We start from the raw sequence: 20,992 nt of genomic DNA on the forward strand, positions 1-20,992 counted from the left end.
TCAGGCTTTCTTTTTTCCCTCTGAAGGCAGATTAGAAACTCTGGTGCATATCATTGACAAGAAAAATGCTTTTTTAATTTTTAGCACCTTTTTTTATAGACAGTTTTGTTGGGCTCTTTGCTGGAATACTGATACACCTGGCAATATGAAAGATATGTCAAATTATTTCTAGAAATATAGAATGTTCCATTTTTCAGGCTGACTTCAAATAATTTGGTAAGGTGATGCTAGTTGATTTTTCTGCTTAGCTTCCTTATTTTCTATCAACAATCCTTTGTCAAATGATCCTCCATTGTGTGTTTTTCTGTGGTGAGGAATAAATCCCCATGAGATTGAGCAGCACCTAGCTGGTATGATAAAGTGTAGTTTTAAAGAGATTTTCTAATTTTTGGGATTGAGTAGAACTCTGTTTTCAAGAACATATGATACTGTGATTTCTCTAATGTTTTTTTATAGCTGTGTGTAGTGGCTCAGGTTATTATTAAATTAAAATATAAAGCCATACGTGAAGTGTCAAGACTTAATGTTGCTGTGGCACCTTTAATTTTTGTTAGAGTTGGAAGCCAGTCTAGGTGAGTCCTATGTCAGTTTTCTGTAGATGACTGTCAAATGTTCTACTGGAGTAATTGATCTCTGCAGTGACTTCTAAGTGAGAAACTGAGTTGTTGAACATGAGTTTAATTTAAACAACAGATGGCTTATGCTTATGTCAGAAAAACTGTTTCTTTAAAGAAACAAATATTCTGCGGTTCAGAGCTGTAACAATACTCAACGATGGATATTTCCCTTGAACTTAGCCTTTGTTTCAAATAAGATAGCTAGCCTTGGAACTATGAATTCTCATTCTCTGTGTGGGTTTGCATCAGAGAACAGTTTCTTCCTTTCTTGGAACACATGGTGCAGCTTTGAGATACTTGGATAACAGTGAAGATCCTGTTTGCAAGGATTTCTGAATGTGCATATTAGAAGGAGTGAATCTTCTAGAAAAAACTGCCTGCTACTCTCATCCCTTTCCTTTCTGAATCTAGTGTCCGTTACCATGTGTTTGAAAAATGCAGCGTTCACATCACCACAGATTAAGTAGGCTTAATCTGGGTTAATTCCTTTAAATTTTTTTGCCAGTATTTGCAGAAAATGAGGGGATAGTAAATAAGGCAAGCTGTCAATTTCTGGTTGTACTAAGGAAAATAAGTGTTGTTTGAGTTGCAGTACAAGTCTTTACCATAGAAACAGGAAAAGAGATCTGCAGAAATCAGTTGTGGAAAAGCAAACATGAGTAGCTTTTTTCAGGCTAAATTATATATGTATTCATAATTTTAAAATCACAGTCAACAATCCATATAGCCGTATTATCTAAAAATGGCACATATCTTAAACAGCCTGTATATCAAAACACAAAATAAGAGTGAAATTTTATAGTGAATACATTATAAGATTGTGTGCTTGTATTCTATAAATGTTTTTACAAAAAGGATTTTATTTACAATGGATGTCTGGAATTATAAGGCTGGAGGTGGTTGTTTTGAGTTTATGATGCTAGCTGTGTGTGAACCCCAAGGAAGGAACTAAAGCTTTTTAACCTGCCTTAATAATGATTTTCTTTAAAAAGTGAATTTTTTTTTACATGGAGTGATGTAAGTATTAAACACTGAAATAGTATTTCTGATTGGTAAATCAATATTTGAGCAGCTTGGGAACTTTCTTAGTTTCTTTGATAAATGACCTCATTCTTCAGCAAGAAATCCACCTTCAGTGTCGTTTTTGAAATGCCAGTTGTGGTTGAACAGTTCTTTAATTATGGAAAATTCACTTTAGATTCTTATATCTAAGTTGTTACTTTACTGACTTTTAGACAGCTAGGCTGAGGAAAATGGAGCTCTTGTACATTTCAGAGGAGGAATGTGGATATCCATGTACAGCCTGGAGCCAGCAGGATGTTCCGCTGATTCCGGGCTGCACGCAGGTGCCTGATTTAAAATGCAGGTTCTGGGGAAGTGATCCGCAGAGCCCAGGATCATCTGGGGAGTTGCCAGCTGACCCCGAGCTCCACTGCTCCTTTGAAACACGCTGAGGCAGAGTAATGCCAGAAGCAGTGTTTTAAAGGGGCAGCTGCTACACAGCTGTGCAGTGCTGCCACTGGAAGTACCCTTCTCTCCCCCCCTCCGCTTTTGCTTCCTCTGTCTCATAGAGGCAGCGGGGGGGAGGAGGGAGATGGACTAGTCAAAAGACTATCCGATAAGCATTAGTCGACTAGTCTTTAACCTCCCTAGTAGGGACCAGTGTTCCCTGTAAGCTGTGCGCTTGTGCAGCCACTCAGGTGCCACACAGCTGATAAGTAGAGTGCCCGCAGCTAGATGTTTTGTTTCTACTGGTGGTGCGCATTCACACATGATTTATTTCACATAAAATAATTTATTCCACACATGGATGGAAAAGATTATAGGTAACATTTTCAGGGACAGCTTCTGAGTTGGCATATCCCTTCATGTGCCACCATGATTTTTGATAGTATGGTTTAAAAACGAGTGGTGTTAGTCAAGAATCAACACTGACCAATTCTGTTTAGCCTTTGAGATCTGATGCAATGCCAGTTTGTCCACTTGAAACCATTCAAGCACAATCCAAACTTCTTTCCATCATGGAGTGTCTTGGGAATCAAAGGAATTGGTAATCCATTTTAAATAAATAAGATTTCTGATTTGTTGGCTGATTCATTAGTGTATGGACGTCTTTCATGTGGCATTTGAAAATCAATGTGCAGGGATTATGATTGGTTTTTAAATCTCAAGATTCATTCTAATGTTTCTGGGATAGCTAGGTCAATTCACCTAAATAGCTCCCTCTGTAAGAGTAAACGATTCAGTTATATATTGTGTGCTGCTAAGTGAACTGATAAAGAAGGAAGAGCAAGGACAGTAGGGTATATTAAATGTTTTACAACAGAGAGCTGGATAATTCCTTTTTGTAACAGTGTCCTGTCCACCTTATCTTTTCCCTTGGTATTTTACATAGTTTTTTCGTCAGAATACAGTGATGGCACATAGTTGTTTTTTTGTTAACTGAACTCTCCCTTCTGATATTTATTCTTGTTCTAGCCAGTCTCCTGTAGTTTACAGGTGATTTGGCATGTTAAGATTTTAGACTAATACTTTACCACCAATGTAAACTTTGTTTCACTATTTATATAATTTTAGTAGATTTCATAATTTTAAATTTTTCTAATTTTTTTGCTTTCAGCTTTATCAACAAGGTCGCTTATGCCAGTTGGGTAGTGAATTTTGTGAACTAGAAGTTTTTGCTAAGGTGTTACGAGCTTTAGATAAAAGGTAACTATCTTACGTTATTACTCAGTCATGTTTCATTTTCCATGTCTTGCTATAATCGAGTTAGTGGAAAATGTTACACAAAAATGTTCTTGCAATATGCATTCCTGTATTTTTTCCATAGGTACTTTCTAATACATACATTCATCTATGACTCACTCAACTCCTAACATTCAGAATCTCAAGGATTCTAAAGAAAATCTGATATTAATCCTAGCAAAGCCTCAGAGGCACGGGACCCCTCCGCCTCCCCGGCTTTGCTCCAGGTGTCCCTGATCTGCTGGAGACGGTCCAAAACAGACCAGGGGCACCCGGAGCAGCTTTTCTCGCCCCGGAGGTCGAGGTGGTGGGACCGCTGGGCTCTGGGCGGTCCCGCTGCCTGCGAGCTCCGGGGCGAGAAAGCCCCGTTCGTAAGTGCGGATCCGACATAAGTCGGATCCGCGTAACTCGGGGACTGCCTGTATTGAAACAAGTGATTTTTCCAAGCCATTTCTGAAATGGTCTATGCCATGTTGTGTATTTTGAAACCATCATTATCTCTTGGATTCCCCCTTTGCCTCAGAACACACCCATTTGCGCTCCCCGCCTGAAATGTGGATTGGTTAGGGCAGTTGCTTTTTTTTAAAAATAATCCCATTAAAATTTATATTTTAATCCTTTATGAGGCAGCAGAAGATTCAATTTTAGGTACATATGTTAAATTACTGTAATAACCACTTCGGAGGGATAGATAAAAATGTGGCAAAACAAGAGCAGTATTTAATACCAAACAAAGAAATGCACAGATATCCTGGGTGTGTAATACAGACAGACACACAATCACATGCGCACCTTTAAAACTAATCTAATTTTATGGATCAGCTGGTCTTTAACACTATGTAAAATTGGTACAAGTAAACTGATTCATGCCATTTTCCCGAGCTTAAATATGTGTGCAGCTTATCTGGATGTTGAGCTTTTACCGTTCACTTCTGGTCTTAAATTTGAAGAATGTGCCCTTCCCATATCGTCTCATTTTTCACTCTTCTCCAACTTCACACAAGATCACTGTTTCTGTCCTCTCTCTTAGTTTTTAGGTAAGTGGATGAATCCTTTAAAATTTCTGTACCATGTGGTCTGTCTCACAAATACTCTGTTAGTTTTACTTAAGTAACCCTAAAATATGCTAGACATGAATCTTATGGTGGTGTTGGCAATCCTCCAGTGTTAGCTCTGTGGCTACAATTTAGTGCCTTTTTGTAGTTCTCTTTTAACCCCCAGAATATACACTGAAAGACCTAAATCAAATTAGTAAGAATATAGGAAATGTATAAAGGCCGTGTTCCTATATGCCCCATGTAATTCCAGGTGTGGATGTCTGACAAAATAGTAAGAACGACTTCTTAAGCTGAGGAACTCCATCTCTCTGACTGTCCTGTTGTGTTACGCTTATAACTGGCATCTTCAGACTGTTTTCTCCTTTGTACCCAGAATAAGCCCTGACTTTTTAAAAAAGCTGTCACCTTTCTTTTTATTGTATGTTCCTGGTCTTAGACTCTTCATAGCCTCTTTTTACTATTGGTTTGTACACTGTTTGAATTAAGAACTTTGGAACCAAGCTTCGTAGTATGTTTCACATCTGTGAAATTGGTTTTTGTTTGACATTCAGAATGGACAGTTTCCTGTTTTAAAATCTGTTTTAAAATTTTGTTTGCTGTTTTTAAGGGCATGTGTGGGTGGCTTCTGTTTAAAACACTGGGCACTGTTTTGGGAAGTGTATACGTCAACTTTATAATGTACAATGCAACAGTTATATACTACTGGTCTTGATGTAGATATTGCCCAGATCCATCTTCAGGGGGATTTAGGTTTTTTTTTTTTTAATATTTGTGGCTTACTAGTCACATTTGTGTCTGTAATACTAAAGAACCAACTAACTGGAATATTTAGGGCTTTATAATATTAAATAAATACTGTTGTTTTTTTTTCATTACAGACACTTGCTTCATCACTGTTTTCAAGCTCTGATGGATCATGGAGTAAAAGTTGCTTCCGTACTGGCCTATTCATTCAGTAGATGGTGCTCCTACATAGCAGAATCCGACTCTGATGTAAAAGATAAAGCAATCCAGATTGGTTTTGTTTTAGGTAAGTGGTGATAAACTACCAGGCTATTTTACCATGACGTTTTAGTTTGTTAAAGTTGAATTAAAGGCATAAAAGAATACTAGTGGGTGGTGCCCCCTTCCTGCTATGCTCACCAACCCTCCCTCCTCCCCCATCTCGGGGTAGGCAGTCCCAGCTCTCCCCCCGGCTGCCGGGGAGGGCCAGGCCAAGGTATGGCAGCTGTGATTCCTGCCCGCAATCTGTATTTCAGTTTGATCCCCCTGCCTCCATTCCTGCACTCACCATCCTCCCTAACCCTTCCCCACCCCACTCTGCCTGTCCCTGCACCCACCTCCTTCCTCCATTCCTGCACCCCTCCCCACTCCCACACTGCCACCATTGTATATCCCTCTCATCCCTACCATCCGCACCTTACCGCACTGCCCAACCCCACATACACCCTATCACCCTTCCTCCCTCCCTACACACACCCCGCCCCCTCCCATGAATTAATCAAGCTGCGTGCCCCTTTCATCCCCCCTTCCCCCCCGCCTCCAGGGGCACCACCAGGCTGGGCAGCACAGCCCTGGCCACTGTAGCAGGAGCCACAGCCCGCCCCCAACCCAGCCTTTCCAAATGAGCCTGTTGGGGCAGCTTTGCTCCGTGGTGACCCCAGAGAGCTCGGAGCGGCCATTCTGAAGAGCTGGGGAAGTGACGGGCTATAAGACCTGCCCAGCTCCAGTAGGCCCAGGCCACACAGAGCCAAGCTTCACGTGGAATGAGGAGTAACGGTAGTTCGGACTAGGAAGCCTAGTCCGAACTACCTAGTTCGTGCCGCGTGTAGCTGCGCGGCACGGGGTTCGAACGAGCAGGGATTTAAAAATGGCGGCGCCCAGTTTATGCAAATGAAGCCCGGGAAATTCAAATCCCGGGCTTCATTTGCAAGTGCGGTATGCCTACATTACCCCGCTAGTTCGAACTAGTGGGGTAGTGTAGACATATCCGGAGTGTCATCCTGTCTGCAAATTAGTATAGCACTAACTTGCTGTATTTTAATTTGGGCATAGGGTTTTCCTGTTCTCTTACTCTTAATCTGCAGTGAAAGGGCAGATTAGTACAATTTTCACCAGAAGTTCCTGGTAAAAAAAAATTCATCTTTTACAGCAATTCATTGGTGTCCAAAAACTTATTTGCTCTCAAATTTCCAGGAGGGTTCCTATCAGATGCTGGCTGGTACAGTGACGCTGAGAAAGTGTTTAATTCCTGCCATCAGTTATGTGCCCTTCATGATGAGATGCCTCATTGGTGTCGTGCAGTAGAATGTTGTGTAAGGTAAGCTTGGACTTTAAGTACTTTGAGTCTGTTTATGAAATGTACTGCATGCATTATTGTAAGTTTAATATCTTATGTTAAGAGTACTGCGCATGTCCCATTGCAACTTTCCTTTTTGGTCATTGAATCCCTGAGTTGTTTGATAGCAATCACCTCTTCGTTTATTGCAATATCCACTGTGGCTTTCAGAGGTCATGGATGAGTACCTTGCCTGGATATGTCTGTTAAATGGTCAATAGTGGGAAGTTAGCATGGTAGACTTAGAATTCTAAGTTAACGTTGTATCCATTTATATTCTAAAAGATCTCAAAGGGACAGATGGCTTTTAATGGAGATTATATTCTACAGGAAAAAAAAAATCTGGAAATTCCATATGGCTCTGTCTTCCTAATCTGCAGTTTCTGTGCCTACCCACTCTTTGGTTTTCACTGTAAATAGTGCAAGAATAGTACCTACTTTTCTTTAGCTTCAGAGGGGTTGCTGAGTTAGTCTGTAATAGGAAAAACTTACAACAACAAGGAATAGTCTAGTAGCACTTTTTAAAGACTAGCAAAACATGTAGATGGTATCATGAGCTTTCGTGGCCACAACCCACTTCTTTAGACATCTAGAGGATTATCAAAGATATTAAATACTGTGTCATGCTTATTTACATTACCATTAAGTGTGTATTCTAGCACAACACTGCACAGTGCAGCCCACTGTGCTACATAGTAGGAAGTGACGTATGTTTCATCAGTAGGACTCAGCTTCAGTAGCTTTCAATTCAAAAAGTACTGATGGGCCAATAGTAAACTAGCAAAAGCATGTGCAGTTAGCCTCTTTATGCTGCAAGAATAACTCTGCACTCTCAAAGTTGTACGGCAGGATTAGGTTTTCTTTTTCTTTTCTTTTTTTTTTAATTGCGTGTGTAGACAGCAAAACAAAAGTGTCTTTTCCTATTAGGGAACAGTATTCGAACCCACACAATTATAGAATCATGTTTTCTTTTCATGTTCGCAACAAAACCCTAGATTTGTTATGCAATATGTCTGCCCTTAATCATGGTGGTTAATTATGGCAGCACAGGCACAACTATGATTCTTGTAGTGCAGGGAGGCCCTTAGCTTTTAATATGAAGTGCCTTGACAGAAGTGTATGAAAGGAAATACTTGTTTATGTTCAGCCAAACCACAAACAATAAAATAACACTATAGTTCAGGCAGTTCAAATTATATATTTGTCAAATAGCCAGGCCAGGAAGCCGTCTTTACTAATGCTATACACATTCAATTTTAAGCCTCCCCCCCTCCTTTTTTTTTGAGGGAGGGAAAGGAAGGGAATAGGTGGAGTGAAGTGAAAATAATTGCAACTTCAAAGGCATGAGACACTTAAATACATTAATTAATGTTACTGTTTGATCATTTTGCACTGCAGAATTCCCTGTTCTTACTGCTGTGCCAATATATTAGAAAAGTTGGATTTTTTTTTTTAATTAAAGGAAATTTAATCAAATCATGCGTTCAGATCTCCCAGGTATATTGCAGGCAAATTTGACACTAGTCTCCTAAAAGTGGCTCCTGGTAATATGGAAATTTTAGAATATAATCTGTGCTAGTTTTTAATAACATGACACTAGTTACTCCACATTTACCACACTTCAAATATAAGATGATTTGTAAATAGCTTTTTGCAATTGATCATCACTGTTCACTGTAAAATGACTATGGTCATGGAGTTCTTGGTGAACTTTAGCAAATGAAATGATTCAAAGACTATAGAACCTCACAAAACAGTATGTCGCATCATTCTTTGCAAATTATGATAAGGCTGGTTTGTGGTGGGTTTTTTTACAAAAATTTAACTTGTTGAATCTAATGACCATATTCTGCCTACAAAAGGTTTTCAAGGAAGCCAGATATGTTTAAATATAGAACACATTTTTGGTGTGTTTCTCAACATCTATATTTTTGCCTCATTGGAGACAGTGGCCACTATCTTACTTAGTCTCAAAAGAAAAGATTTAGCTACAAATCGCTTGTGAGAAGGGACACACAGAAGCTGGAGCCTTCTGAACTTAATTTGTTCTTCACATAAGAAACAAAGAATTTCAAACTAGAGAAATATGACTGCAAAACGAATAATCCTTGGTTGTCAGGGAGGGGATGTATAAGAAAGACATAAATATTTTATAAAAATATAGTTGAGTAAGAATAGAAAGATGCTCTGAACTTCTCACCAGTGTCTTGGAGGGAGGAAAATTTTGTTTATTTTTGAGCACCCAGAAGTGCCATCGGCAAGTTAAGTATAAATGTGGCACCACCCTAAAGAGCAAACAATGCAAACATGATAGTAGTTAGGGAGCTAGACACCTGGGTATCGAGAGCAAAGGAAAAAAGGCAATAAAATATATTTACACACTGAAAGAGACAAATTGATGGGCATATTCATATTTCTAGTTTGTGCACACCTGGTGATACTGGAATTTTGATACTGCGTCTTTTTAACATGAGATATATAATGGGAGAGAGATTATTTAGTTATACTGAGGGGCTGTGTCTAGACTGCATCCCTTTTCCGTAAAAGGGACGCAAATTAGACACATCGCAATTGCAAATGAAGCGGGGATTTAAATCCCCCCCCGCTTCATTTGCATAAACATGGCTGCCGCTTTTTTCCGGCTCGGAGCTTTGCCGGAAAAAAGCGCCAGTCTAGACGGGGATCTTTCGGAAAATAAAGCCTTTTCCGAAAGATCCCTTATTCCTCTTTAAAAAAGGAATAAGGGATCTTTCGGAAAAGGCTTTATTTTCCGAAAGATCCCCGTCTAGACTGGCGCTTTTTTCCGGCAAAGCTCCGAGCCGGAAAAAAGCGGCAGCCATGTTTATGCAAATGAAGCGGGGGGGGATTTAAATCCCCGCTTCATTTGCAATTGCGATGTGTCTAATTTGCGTCCCTTTTACGGAAAAGTCTAGACACAGCCAGGTTGAAGACTCTTATGCCCATATATTTTGAACTGCTTGCCTTATTACTCAGCAAGAGAGCAAGGAGTTTAAAAGCTGAACATGTTTTCGTGATAAGCCAGCAGTCTAGATGTTTTCTGTTATGTAGGGCAGCCAGCAATGCCTGTTTAGGGACAACAGATCTCATGAAGTTGCTGGGAAAGATTAAAACTGAAAAATTTAGATAAAACTGAGGAACTTAAGCCTGCTCACCTAACTCAGGAACAAAAAGCGAACTACATAATTATGTAGAGTCCAATTGTTACTGGTTTTTAAGTTTGGGCTTTTTATTCAGGATGTTTTATTTATCATTATGATTAAAATATTGAAGAAATATTGTTTTGGATTACTTTGAAACAGTGTAGTTTTCGCTTCCCACATATATTAGAACTAGTGGAACCTGCTGTAGTAAATTACTACGAATAACATAGAGGAAAATGTAATTTCTTTATTGCTATGAAACATTTTCTTCCCCTTGTACGGGGTGTGTGGGGGTGTGTGTGTGTACACACTAAACCAGGGTGGCCAGCGTGCGGCTCACAAAGTGCGACCCGCAAAGCCGCCCCTGTATCCCTACAAAGGGCCCCTGGTTCCCTGGGCTCACCAGGTACAGGGGAGCCATCTGCCAGATGGGGGCCTGATGTGGCCAAAAAGCCAAACCGGAGTTTGAGTTTTCATTTAAAGGGTCATATTCTTTTTTTTTTTTTTTTTTTCTTGACAACATTTTTCCCTTGGCTCTTTGCACTATGTCCACCACTATTTTGCCTGTAATGGGTTGGCCACCTCTGCACTTAACTTTGCAATATAGCCAATTGGTCTAGACTTCCCACTTCATCTTCTTTGGTTCAACCTTCTGCTAACGCCCCAAATTGCTATAACACTTGCACTTCAGTCTGCTAGCACTTGAACACTTTCTGGAGTCTAAATTTCTACAAAAGGGTGTGTGCATGCACAGGTAAGGTTTTGTTTCTTTTAAAAACATTTATGAAGACAAATAAAATGAGATGGTTCTCAAGAGACTAGTCAGGCAGTCATCAAATAGATCACTAGTATACGTTTGATTACTCTCAAATGTCCCAACATGTCTTATTCTAGTTCTGTATTGATCTTCTAAAATCCCAGGCTTTTGATAGGGATTTACATTTCCTCCCCTCTCCTCCTCCTCCCCTCCTTCCACTTCCCCCCACATACAATTAGATCAAATTACAAAGCCCAGCTGGTATATTAAAAGGATTTATTATCTTTGACTGAAGCTTCCAGATAATGGTTATTGCCTGTGGCCAGACACTGGATTAGAGGGGCTACAGAAGTTAACTCATCACAACTGATCATGTGACTCCAGATTTAGTGGGGTTTTTCTTGTCCTGTAGTGGTTCTCAGAACCCAGGGGCAACGTGGGGGGGAGGGGCGCTTGTGCCCCCACTGCGGGTAGAAGGGGCAAGGAGCCAACTATCAGGAGGGCCAGAACCACTGAGCAGCGGGGGGGACAGACAAGTGGGGAAGTCTGGTGCTGGCAGCAGGAGTCAGCGTCTTCCCTCCACACACACACTCCCTGGCAGTGGTGGTGGAAAGCAGAGGGATATGGCCCTAGCTCACTCTGCTCCCCCATTTCCTGGCACATTGCTCAGGGGCGGGGGAGAATCACCCCCACAGTTGCTGGCAGGAAGCAGACGGATATGGCCAGGAGCCTGGAGAGCAGTGTAAGCTAAGGCTATCTTGCTCCACTTCTCGCCTCCCCCATCCTTGTGAATTTTTGGGGGTGGGGGTCATACCCCTTGGCCCCACTAGTATCCCAGGCAGCATCACTCAGGAAAGGAGCTATGTTTATGTGAGCCACTATTCACATCTGATTAGGTTCCATGATACATACGATAACAGTACTCTAACACTGGGTCAGCTGAAATTACTAGTCTTTTAATATTCCCATCACATTTTGGATACATTTTTTAAAAAGCTTTTTATCTTTCCTTTAACTGGCTTTGTGCCTTGTGATGTATAAGGTGACATTGCCAGATGGAGGACTGTGTCGCTGCAGTGTCCTTCCTGCAGCAGTCTGTTGTTGATTGTTCATCTCGCATGCTGATTTAGTGATGCAAAGTTGCTTTTTCCTCCTTGTTCTAGTAATTGTTTCTGGTTCATTGTTGCTTACAATAGGAATTGCATACATATATTTCTATATATGCCATGCAACATTCTATTGTGAATACCTGCCTAGCTGTCTTGCTAAATTCACCTGCATTCAGGATTTCAGATGTGCTTTTATTTTATTTGAATTTTGATTTTCCTGACTGAACAAAACCAAACACCCTTACTGTCCTCTCTCCCACCCCAGTTCTCTGAGGTTCTGCCCCTCTCACTCCATCCCCCTCCCTCAACTCTCTCGCTCATTTTCACTGGGCTGAGGAGGATCCCTTTTCGACTGGGTGTTTGTTTGAAAACCGGCTACCCTTGTTAATGGGCATAACATTTCTTGGAGTTGTTAATCTTCCATTATTTTGAGTTTGGTTTACTGTAGCTAAACTGTCTCTAGTCACCTTCGTTCTCAAATAAGTATCTACTGGTAATCTAGCACGCAAAGTAAATTGTTTTAAATTCTCATCTTTTGTTACATTCATGCAAGTTTTTATGTAGATCAGCCCTTATAGGTTGGTTTTCCTGTTACATTTGGTGATAAAAGTTGGGCAGCATGCAATGTGCTTGTTTCAGATGGTTTGCGTCATTGTTATCTACTTGTTGCATATTTTCCATTTTGATGCTAAGTTTGTTACCAGCCTATTCCATGTGAAGGTTTTATATATCAGTGTTCCTTCTTCTGCATGGCATTTTCTATTAGTTAGCTTTGATGTCATTTGTAAATATCTTGTAGTTAGCTGGACAGTTGGTGTCTATTTGTAGGGCTTGTTCTTTTTTTGTAGCAGTGTGTATGGTTGGAATACACCTGCCTTAAGCTTGGATTTCATGCTGAAAGTTTGAACTAGATTTCTTTGTCTGGAATTAGTGCTAGAATTTAGCATGATGCATTTCATTAGAGTGAATAGTTGGAAGGGGGAAGGTGTGCTGGATGCATTCATTTATCAGGTGCATTTAGCTTTATTACATAGCTGTTACTGGAGGCATTACAGCAATAACTTTAAAAACCTCTAGCTAATGGTCACAGGCCCTTGGCTTTAGAAGCGAGGGAGGAGAATCCAGCCATAAGCTTCATCCTTCCCTTTTTTTCCTGGATGGAGTATGAGAAAATCCACCATAACCTCATAGGGTGTGCCTACACTGCAGTTAAAAATCTGTGGCTGGCCTCTGCCAGCCAGCCTGGGCTTTCAGGGCTCACACTGAGGAGCCTGTTTTTATATCTTTTTTTTTTTTTTTCCACTTCACTTGACTGTTTGTCTGTGTTTCCTACAGTAGGTCATCCTCATGATTCACTATGTTTTCTCAGTACCTGTCAAAATATATTACCCCTTTTTAGGATGTACAAAGGAGATATTAATCTTCCAAAAACTCGTCACATGTTCTAAAACCAGGCAGCTGTCTCTTTTCTTAGCCTATGATTGGATAAGGAAATATTTCTGTCTTTTAGACTTGGAACATGACAAACGAGACACATCTCTAATGTCTAAAAAGATTAATAAACATCAATTTAAAATTACAGAAACATTGTGTTTCTATTTTACATAGATGATTCTGTAAGCTAACAACAATTCCCAGAGAGAGAGAGAGCTGGCTTCAGTCTTGCTGCATTTGTTGTTTGGAGCTGGGCGCTTCGTCTCCCAAAGCCTTAGTTAATCCTGTAGATTGAAACATGCCAGAGCCAGAATGGAAGATGAGGGAAAAATCTGAGTTTGTTTTATTTTTATGAGTTCCTTCCCTGGCCTTTATTTTTGCTGATTCTATTTGTCCCAAATGGGGGTGGGTGCTCCAAGGTCGCCATCAACTCCTATGATAGTAACCATTGTTATACAAAATGACTCAACATGGAAACCACTGTTTTTCATCCACCATTTAGAACTCTTGCATGCACTTAGTTATTCACACTCCATAGCCATTAAGGACAAACTGTAAACTTGAAGTCAGCTGCATTTGTAGTAGAGATGTTAAATTTCAATTAATTAATTAATCAGATAGTCAATGGGATTTCCATCAACTATTCGATTAGTTGATAAGAGCTTGCATATTTCACCTCTGAAATGTACAAGAGCCCCAGTTGGGGCTCTTGTACATTTCAATCTTTGAAATGCTACATGGAACCCAGGGTGAACTGAGGACTCCCTGCTGACTCCAGGTGGCGCTTCCCCATTTGTTTATTGGATAGTGGACTAGTCCTTCACATCCCCAATTCCAACTTTGAAATGTACATGAGTCCTAGTGGGGACTCGTGTTTATTTCAAAGTTGGAGCACCCCGCCACGGAGCTGTAGCTGGGGGGAACCAGCTTTTGGGGAACCCCAGTACCACCTCCACTCCCCCCCTTCCCCACTGTCTCTGTGTGATAGAGGCAGCAAGGAGGGATGCAACTAGTCGACTAGTGTGTCAACTGTCCAATAAGCTTTTGCTTATCAAATAGTCGCTTACACCCCATTTAGGCGCTAATTGGCGAGAACAAACAATTGCATAAATCTGCCATTTCCTAACAACTTAGAGTAAGAGTTCAGTCTTAACATTTTTTTCTTTTTGCTGTAAGTACATTTAAACTGTTCTGAGGAATTTTCTACCAAATAAATATTGGAGTCCTGTACTTTTTTGTGGCTTCCACTATTAACCTAACTTGTTCAAACTAAGGATGCTAAAATGCATTTATTTATGTAAACCTGTAACTGCTGAAAATTTCAGCAGTTAAACGTTTCCACATGGGGGGTTGGTGAGGGGGAGTCTGCTCCATGAAAGCTGGTATGTGTGGGGGGTGGAGTTAAAAGCCCGCTCCCCCATGCTGCTGCCTCTGATACAGGCAGTAGCACAAGGGAGGGGGGCTGTGTGTGACTGTTGGCCAATCATCAGTTAACCGTGTACACACGTGCACGTTCACACCCCTACTCTAAACACATACACTGGAAACACTCATTAATATTTGGAATGCAAAGTGTTATCTACCTAGCAAATGCATTTCTAGAGCAACTATGATCATAGCAATTAAGAATAAGTTATTCTTTTGTCTATTTGAGCTAGATGAGACTTCTTCCAATATAGTGAAGACTACTATCACTATTACAATATACGCTTAAAGGCAGCAATATACTATTGTGGGCATGTTTTAACACAGAACTTTTTAGATCAAGTCCAAATAACATTGTCATCCCTGCCTTTACAAATAGGGAATTTATCTTTTAAAAGAATATGGTTTAAAGTGTGTCAAGGATATTATGTAAGCCTCTTGTGGACCTACTTCTACATGTACGACTGAGAGATACAGTGCTGTTGAAATGAGGATTGGATACATTTGTAGAGAAAGTGAAGAGGCAAAGAAAATTAGCAAATAGTTTTTGCTTTGACAGAGAACTGTTGTGTTGGAGATAGTTGTATCAGTGTGTAGCAGAATGGGTTTTATTAAGGTTACCAAAAAAGCCCAAATATTTCAAAGTTTTTAAAACATCTGAACACTTTATTGATGTATGTATGAATAGTAAAAATTGTTTTGTAAAGATTCAACCGAAAACATAGCATTGCAGAGTACAAACAGCGCTGTTTGATGTTTCTTCAGCACTAGATTCAAAGCAGAAATAATTTTATGAGGTGTCAATTGCACAACCCAAGAATAATTTTAGGAGATCAGAGTACAGATGTTTGATACTGCTGTACATTGAAATCAATTATGAAAAGCTATTTAGAAATAGTACTAACTATTCCAAGATCTTGTTAATATATTTTTCATATTCCAAGACAATTTTAATATATTTTCCTCAGGTTATTGCATGTTCGAAATGGCAACTGCAAATACCACTTGGGAGAAGAAACATTCAAACAAGCTCAATCTTATATGGACAAACTTGCAAAACATGGTCAAAAGGCAAACAAAGCAGCACTTTATGGGGAGTTGTGTGCACTGCTCTTTGCAAAGAGCCATTATGATGAGGTGAGTGGTATTGTGTTTTCTTTAGGGAAGTTTTCATTAGCCCAGTTCTGATTCCCTGTCACTGACTCAATGGGTAGCCTGGGATGGTTTTCTGACAAAGATGCCTGAACAAACATGGATGTATGTGAAGTGAACAGAAAAATATTTTTTTACCGTGTGGTTTTTAAAATATTTTCTTTGCTATTTGAGAGAGACCCCACAGATATGGTATGGGAGTGGGCACTGATACATGATAGATCAGTGTTTCTTAAACTGTGCTACGGAGAGTAACAGAGTTCAAAATGGCAACCTTTTTTTCTCTCAATAACTCCTCTCCTCCCCCCTTTTTTTTTCTTTCTCAAAAAAAAAAAATCTTTGGTGTTTCTCATAAAAAAAAAAAATTGTTTTGTGTTCCTCTCTCTTAAAAAGTTTAAGAAACACTGTGCTAGATTGTCTGGTAGTATACTTTATTTTTATCAATTAACATGAATCATAAGGGGACCGATTTTACTTTAATTAAAGTAAAACTTCTATGGTTTTTTTTTTTTTTTTTTATATCACCTTGCATGAAGTACAGTTGGGTTGCAGAACCTACAAATACTGGTAGAAAACAGTTCAGAAAACTGTTACGCTGTTGTATACAATTAAGAAATGGTTGTTCCAAATAATTAAAATGACTTGGCTTTAGGAACTACATAAATGAAGAAACTCCCTAATTATTTATATTTATATTTGAGCACATTTTAAATTGTTATTTCTCCCTCCCCTCCATTTTCTTGAAAGCTATACAGGAAGTCCCCGGTTACATCAATCCGACTTACATCGGATCCCTAGTTACAAACGGGAGGAGGAGGGCGCAGCTAGTGCGGGGTGCCTCCCCCACTGTCACCGCCTCCGACGGCGCAGGGGGCGCTTCCCCCCCCAGCAGACCAGGGAGACGCAGAGCGGCTTTTCTCGCCATGGAGGACGCGGGCGGCGGGACCGCTGAGACGCGCCGCGGTCCCGCCACCTGCATCCTCCGCAGTGAGAAAACACCCCGTTGTCGGCTGGAAGGAGGGTCTTGAGAATAAAGCTTGAGAATAAAGGACTGAGGGAAGTGAGGTGTGGGAGAATAAAACTGAGCTCTGGAGAAATGTTTGGCTAGAGTTTCCCCTACAATATGTACCAGTTCCGACTTGCATACAAATTCAACTTAAGAACAGACCTACAGTCCCTATCTTGTACGTAACCCGGGGACTGCCTGTACTAGTTTCTCTATATCAGGTAGCTTATAGCCAACTATTTGCCTGTAATTTCTTGTGTTAGATATTTCACATTAGTTACACAAATAGCTATATTAAAACCTCAAGAGTTATGAACACCAGAGTTGTGAACTGACCAGTCTGCAACACACCTCATTTGTAACCAGAAATATCCAATCAGGCAGCAGCAGAGACCAGAAAGCAAATACAGTGCAATACTGTGTTAAACAAACTACTTAAAAAATAAAAGGAAAGCAACGTTTTTCTTCTGCATAGTTAAGTTTTGAAGCTGTATTAGGTGAATGTTCAGTTGTAAACTTTTGAAAGAACAACTGTAACATTTTAGAGTTATGAACACTTCAGAGTTATGAACAGCTTCCATTCCTAAGGTGTTCATCACACTGAAATTCTACTGCACATTGCAAAATAAAATCCTGTCACTTTATTGATGAGTATAGCAGAACAAGATGACTATTTTGTGTGTGAAACTGATTTCAGTAAAACTGTATTAAGCTGTGCCTGTTTTCAGTTCGTAAATATTTTAAACCTGATTGGAAAGTCCAAATATTATGTACATCATAAACATAACAGTAAAAACATACTATTTTCCTCTTGCCCAAAACAAAATCATGCTTTCAAATGTTACTGCAAAATAAATCACATCTGTACAGTTAAAATCAAATTAGGCTTACTTTACAATTTTTCAACTTGATATGTTAGAAAACACTTGAAGAATTGATCTATTATCCAGGTAAAATTAAGTAAAAACGTGTAGTTGATCTTTGTAAGTAGAACCAAACATGTATATGTTTGCTCTTTTTCCTTCTAAAAAGAATGTCTAGAGAACAGGTCTAGGTCATGATGCAGTATACAAGACTGCACAGTCTCCAAGAGATCCTGAGTCCTGTTGCTGACTTGGCTATTATCTCTTTATATGATTTCAAGGAAGTCACTTAATTGCTCTTAGTTTTCCTAGATGCAAAACAAGAAATATTCCAAAATTCAGGCTTAAGTAATAGTTTTAGAGAAACTTTATTTCTAAATCAAAACGTGCTCTAAAAAGCAGTCTCTTTTTATTATGAGGGTAAAATTATATTTTCCTAATGTTTCAGCACAGTTGAGCTCAGTGTTCATTATGCTGATATCTTTTTATTCCACAGGCTTACAAGTGGTGTATAGAAGCTATGAAGGAGATCAAAGTTGGCTTGCCAGTAAAAGTAGTGGTGGATGTCTTAAGACAGGCATCAAAGGTAAATTTAACGTTCAGTCTAGTTACAGCATAGTTAAAAATGAGATCTATCAAGGCAAGTGTATATTAAATTAGTGTATTTTAAAGCATATAGAACACTTGAATAACCTGTTTCAGTTTAGTGGGATGGTATCCAGTTTACCTAGTTACATTGTCAACCTCTATTTAGTACCTAAAACCAACTGCCTGAATTTTAGATCAGTGACGACTTGGCACATCTTTTAAAATTACAAACACTAAACTTCCTCATAGCCGGTTGTTCTGTACTACATGCTGTCTCTCCCTGTGCTGCAAGTTGGGGGGCACAGAATCCTCCTGTACTCATATTCTCTTTTTTCTTCTTCTTCTTTACCTGGAAATAATGGCAAATGTCTGGGAAGATTTTCTTGAATTTAACTTCAAAATGCTTTAGGTAATGGTGGTGAATATTTTGAAACTGAAGGTACTAGAAGATGAGTAAGTTAATATGTAGAACAGAAGTGCTTTCAAAATACAGTCTCATGTAAACTTTATTTCCTGTCTTGTTAGGCTTGTGTTGTAAAACGTGAATTTAAGAAAGCTGAACAGTTAATAAAACATGCAGTATATCTAGCACGGTAAGTAGCACTATTGAAAATACTATTCAAACTATCCTCCGTTACTGCTACTTGTTAACATTTTTGTTTTTCCAGGGAGCATTTTGGAGCCAAACACCCAAAATATTCAGACACTCTCTTAGACTATGGATTTTACTTGCTCAACGTAGATAATATATGTCAGTCTGTTGCAATCTATCAGGTAAGTTGCAGTGTCCTGTCTCCGTTACCTTTTTAATGTTGTTAGTCATTCAAGTATTTTCTATTGAGCTCATGTAACAGCTGTCTTAGGGGTAGCTGAGAATTTTTTTTGCGGTGTGTTTTTTTTAATACTTCAAAGGCTTTTTGTATACAGTAATGTAGTTCTTAGATTTTTTTCATTTCTTATGTGTTTGCTTTTTTGCAGTAGGGATGTATGTACATATATATGTATATGCCCTTTTCTTTCTGGCTTGCTAATATTTTGAACTAGAAGTCACTAATTTTTTGTATTGGTCATTTCTTTGCTTCTCAAATCAAGTCACAAACTTTCTTAGAACATGTTTATATGAAAAGGTAAAGTAGCATGCATTTGTGCACATTTTAGATAGAGCAATTTATTTTGGTTTAACTTTATCTGGTGAAAAATTAAACCTAGTAATTTAAGACAAACTACAACTGTGTTCCTGAAGTGGAGTATGTTGAAGTTTGTCTGTTGTATAAATCTTCATCTCTAAAAAGTATTTTTTTCCCTTCAAAAATAAACAAACTAATCTTGCAGGAACATTTACAATGTTACCCTAATACAATTCTTAGAATGTTTGTTTGCAAAAATCTTTGTGTAGTTACCCTATCTTGGAAGCGTCATTGATACTTTTAGACTATCATTTTGCATTTAATCTTTCAAGTATCCTTTCTTGGGCTATGTCTAGACTGCAAGTCTCTTTCGATAGAGAGCATCTAGACTGCACGCGGAACTTTCGAAAAAGCAAGCCGCTTTTTCGAAAGAAAGCAGCAAGTGAGTCTGGATGCTCTCTTTCTAAAAAGCCCTGTTTGCTTTCAAGAACGCCTTTTTTCAAAAGAAAAGGCATTCTTCCTCGTGAAATGAGGTTTACCGCCATCGAAAGAAAAGCCGCATTCTTTCGATTTAATTTTGAAAGAACACGGCTGCAGTCTAGGCTACTTTTTTCGAAAAAACCCCTGTGTCTGGACACAGCCTTTTAGAGACTCAAAGTGAATTTCCACTTTAATGATACATTTCTGAGCCACAGTAACAATGGTATCTCAATGTACATTTTCTGTCCAGAGCTAGTAGTTCTTGAGATTTAGAAACATGATAGAAATTCAGGATATGTTCACAATGTAAGGGGTTTTTCCTGTGACTATTTCAGACAGCTCTTGATATCCGACAGTCAGTGTTTGGAGGTAAAAACATCCATGTAGCTACAGCTCATGAAGACTTGGCTTATTCTTCTTACGTTCACCAGTATAGTTCTGGAAAATTTGACAATGCACTGTGAGTACTGTGGCTGTTCTAAGCAGCAAGAAAATGTTGTTCGCTTATTTGGTCCAGTAAATGGGAAGAAATGTGCTTTATATATAATTTGCAAATGGATTTCTAGAAACCAATTAAATCTCTCTAGTTTGTATAAAGGTTCAACTGAGTTCCTGTACTTTATAGGTTCCTTTTTTGGCTTAACATTTCTGGCTTTAACATATGATGTAAACTTTAGAGAATAAGATAACTCTATTAAAAATGTATGTATTTGTACTTGTTCCAGATTCCATGCTGAACGTGCTATTGGCATTATCACGCACATTCTTCCTGAAGATCATCTTCTCTTGGCCTCTTCCAAGAGAGTTAAAGGTAGCCCATGTAGCTACAATGCCAGAGCATTATTGGGTTGTATTTGTGTTTGTTGTCCAATACAGGTAGTCTAACTCTGATCTGCTCCTCTACCTCCCCCTACAGCCAAGTAGCAGGTCTGTTGGTTTGGGAATAAAAACTGTATTCTAAAGATCCTTTCCTAGAAAGTAAAGATTCAAATAAAGTTTCTTGTGTTTTCATTGTTGTTTTATACACTTGCAGCTTATCTCGAATTCTATATCAGTTCAATGCCAAATTCTATGTGGATTTAAAGGGAATTATGTGGTGGGTCAGCCAATGTTCTGCCATGTGGCTAGCTGA

General features: G+C 39.2%; 1 protein-coding gene across 1 annotated transcript in view; it reads left to right on the forward strand.

The window, feature by feature from the left end:
• Positions 1-20,992, forward strand: part of APPBP2 (amyloid beta precursor protein binding protein 2) — a 38,447-nt gene that overhangs the window by 11,331 nt on the left and 6,124 nt on the right. The window contains exons 2-10 of the mRNA XM_075904738.1: positions 3,238-3,326; positions 5,299-5,450; positions 6,617-6,740; positions 15,613-15,781; positions 18,162-18,251; positions 18,779-18,846; positions 18,922-19,027; positions 20,196-20,320; positions 20,586-20,671. Coding sequence (XP_075760853.1) covers positions 3,238-3,326; positions 5,299-5,450; positions 6,617-6,740; positions 15,613-15,781; positions 18,162-18,251; positions 18,779-18,846; positions 18,922-19,027; positions 20,196-20,320; positions 20,586-20,671 — 1,009 coding nt within the window. The remainder of the gene's footprint in view (positions 1-3,237; positions 3,327-5,298; positions 5,451-6,616; positions 6,741-15,612; positions 15,782-18,161; positions 18,252-18,778; positions 18,847-18,921; positions 19,028-20,195; positions 20,321-20,585; positions 20,672-20,992) is intronic.

Source organism: Pelodiscus sinensis, chromosome 21 (assembly GCF_049634645.1).
Source record: "Pelodiscus sinensis isolate JC-2024 chromosome 21, ASM4963464v1, whole genome shotgun sequence".
Classification (NCBI taxonomy): domain Eukaryota; kingdom Metazoa; phylum Chordata; order Testudines; family Trionychidae; genus Pelodiscus; species Pelodiscus sinensis.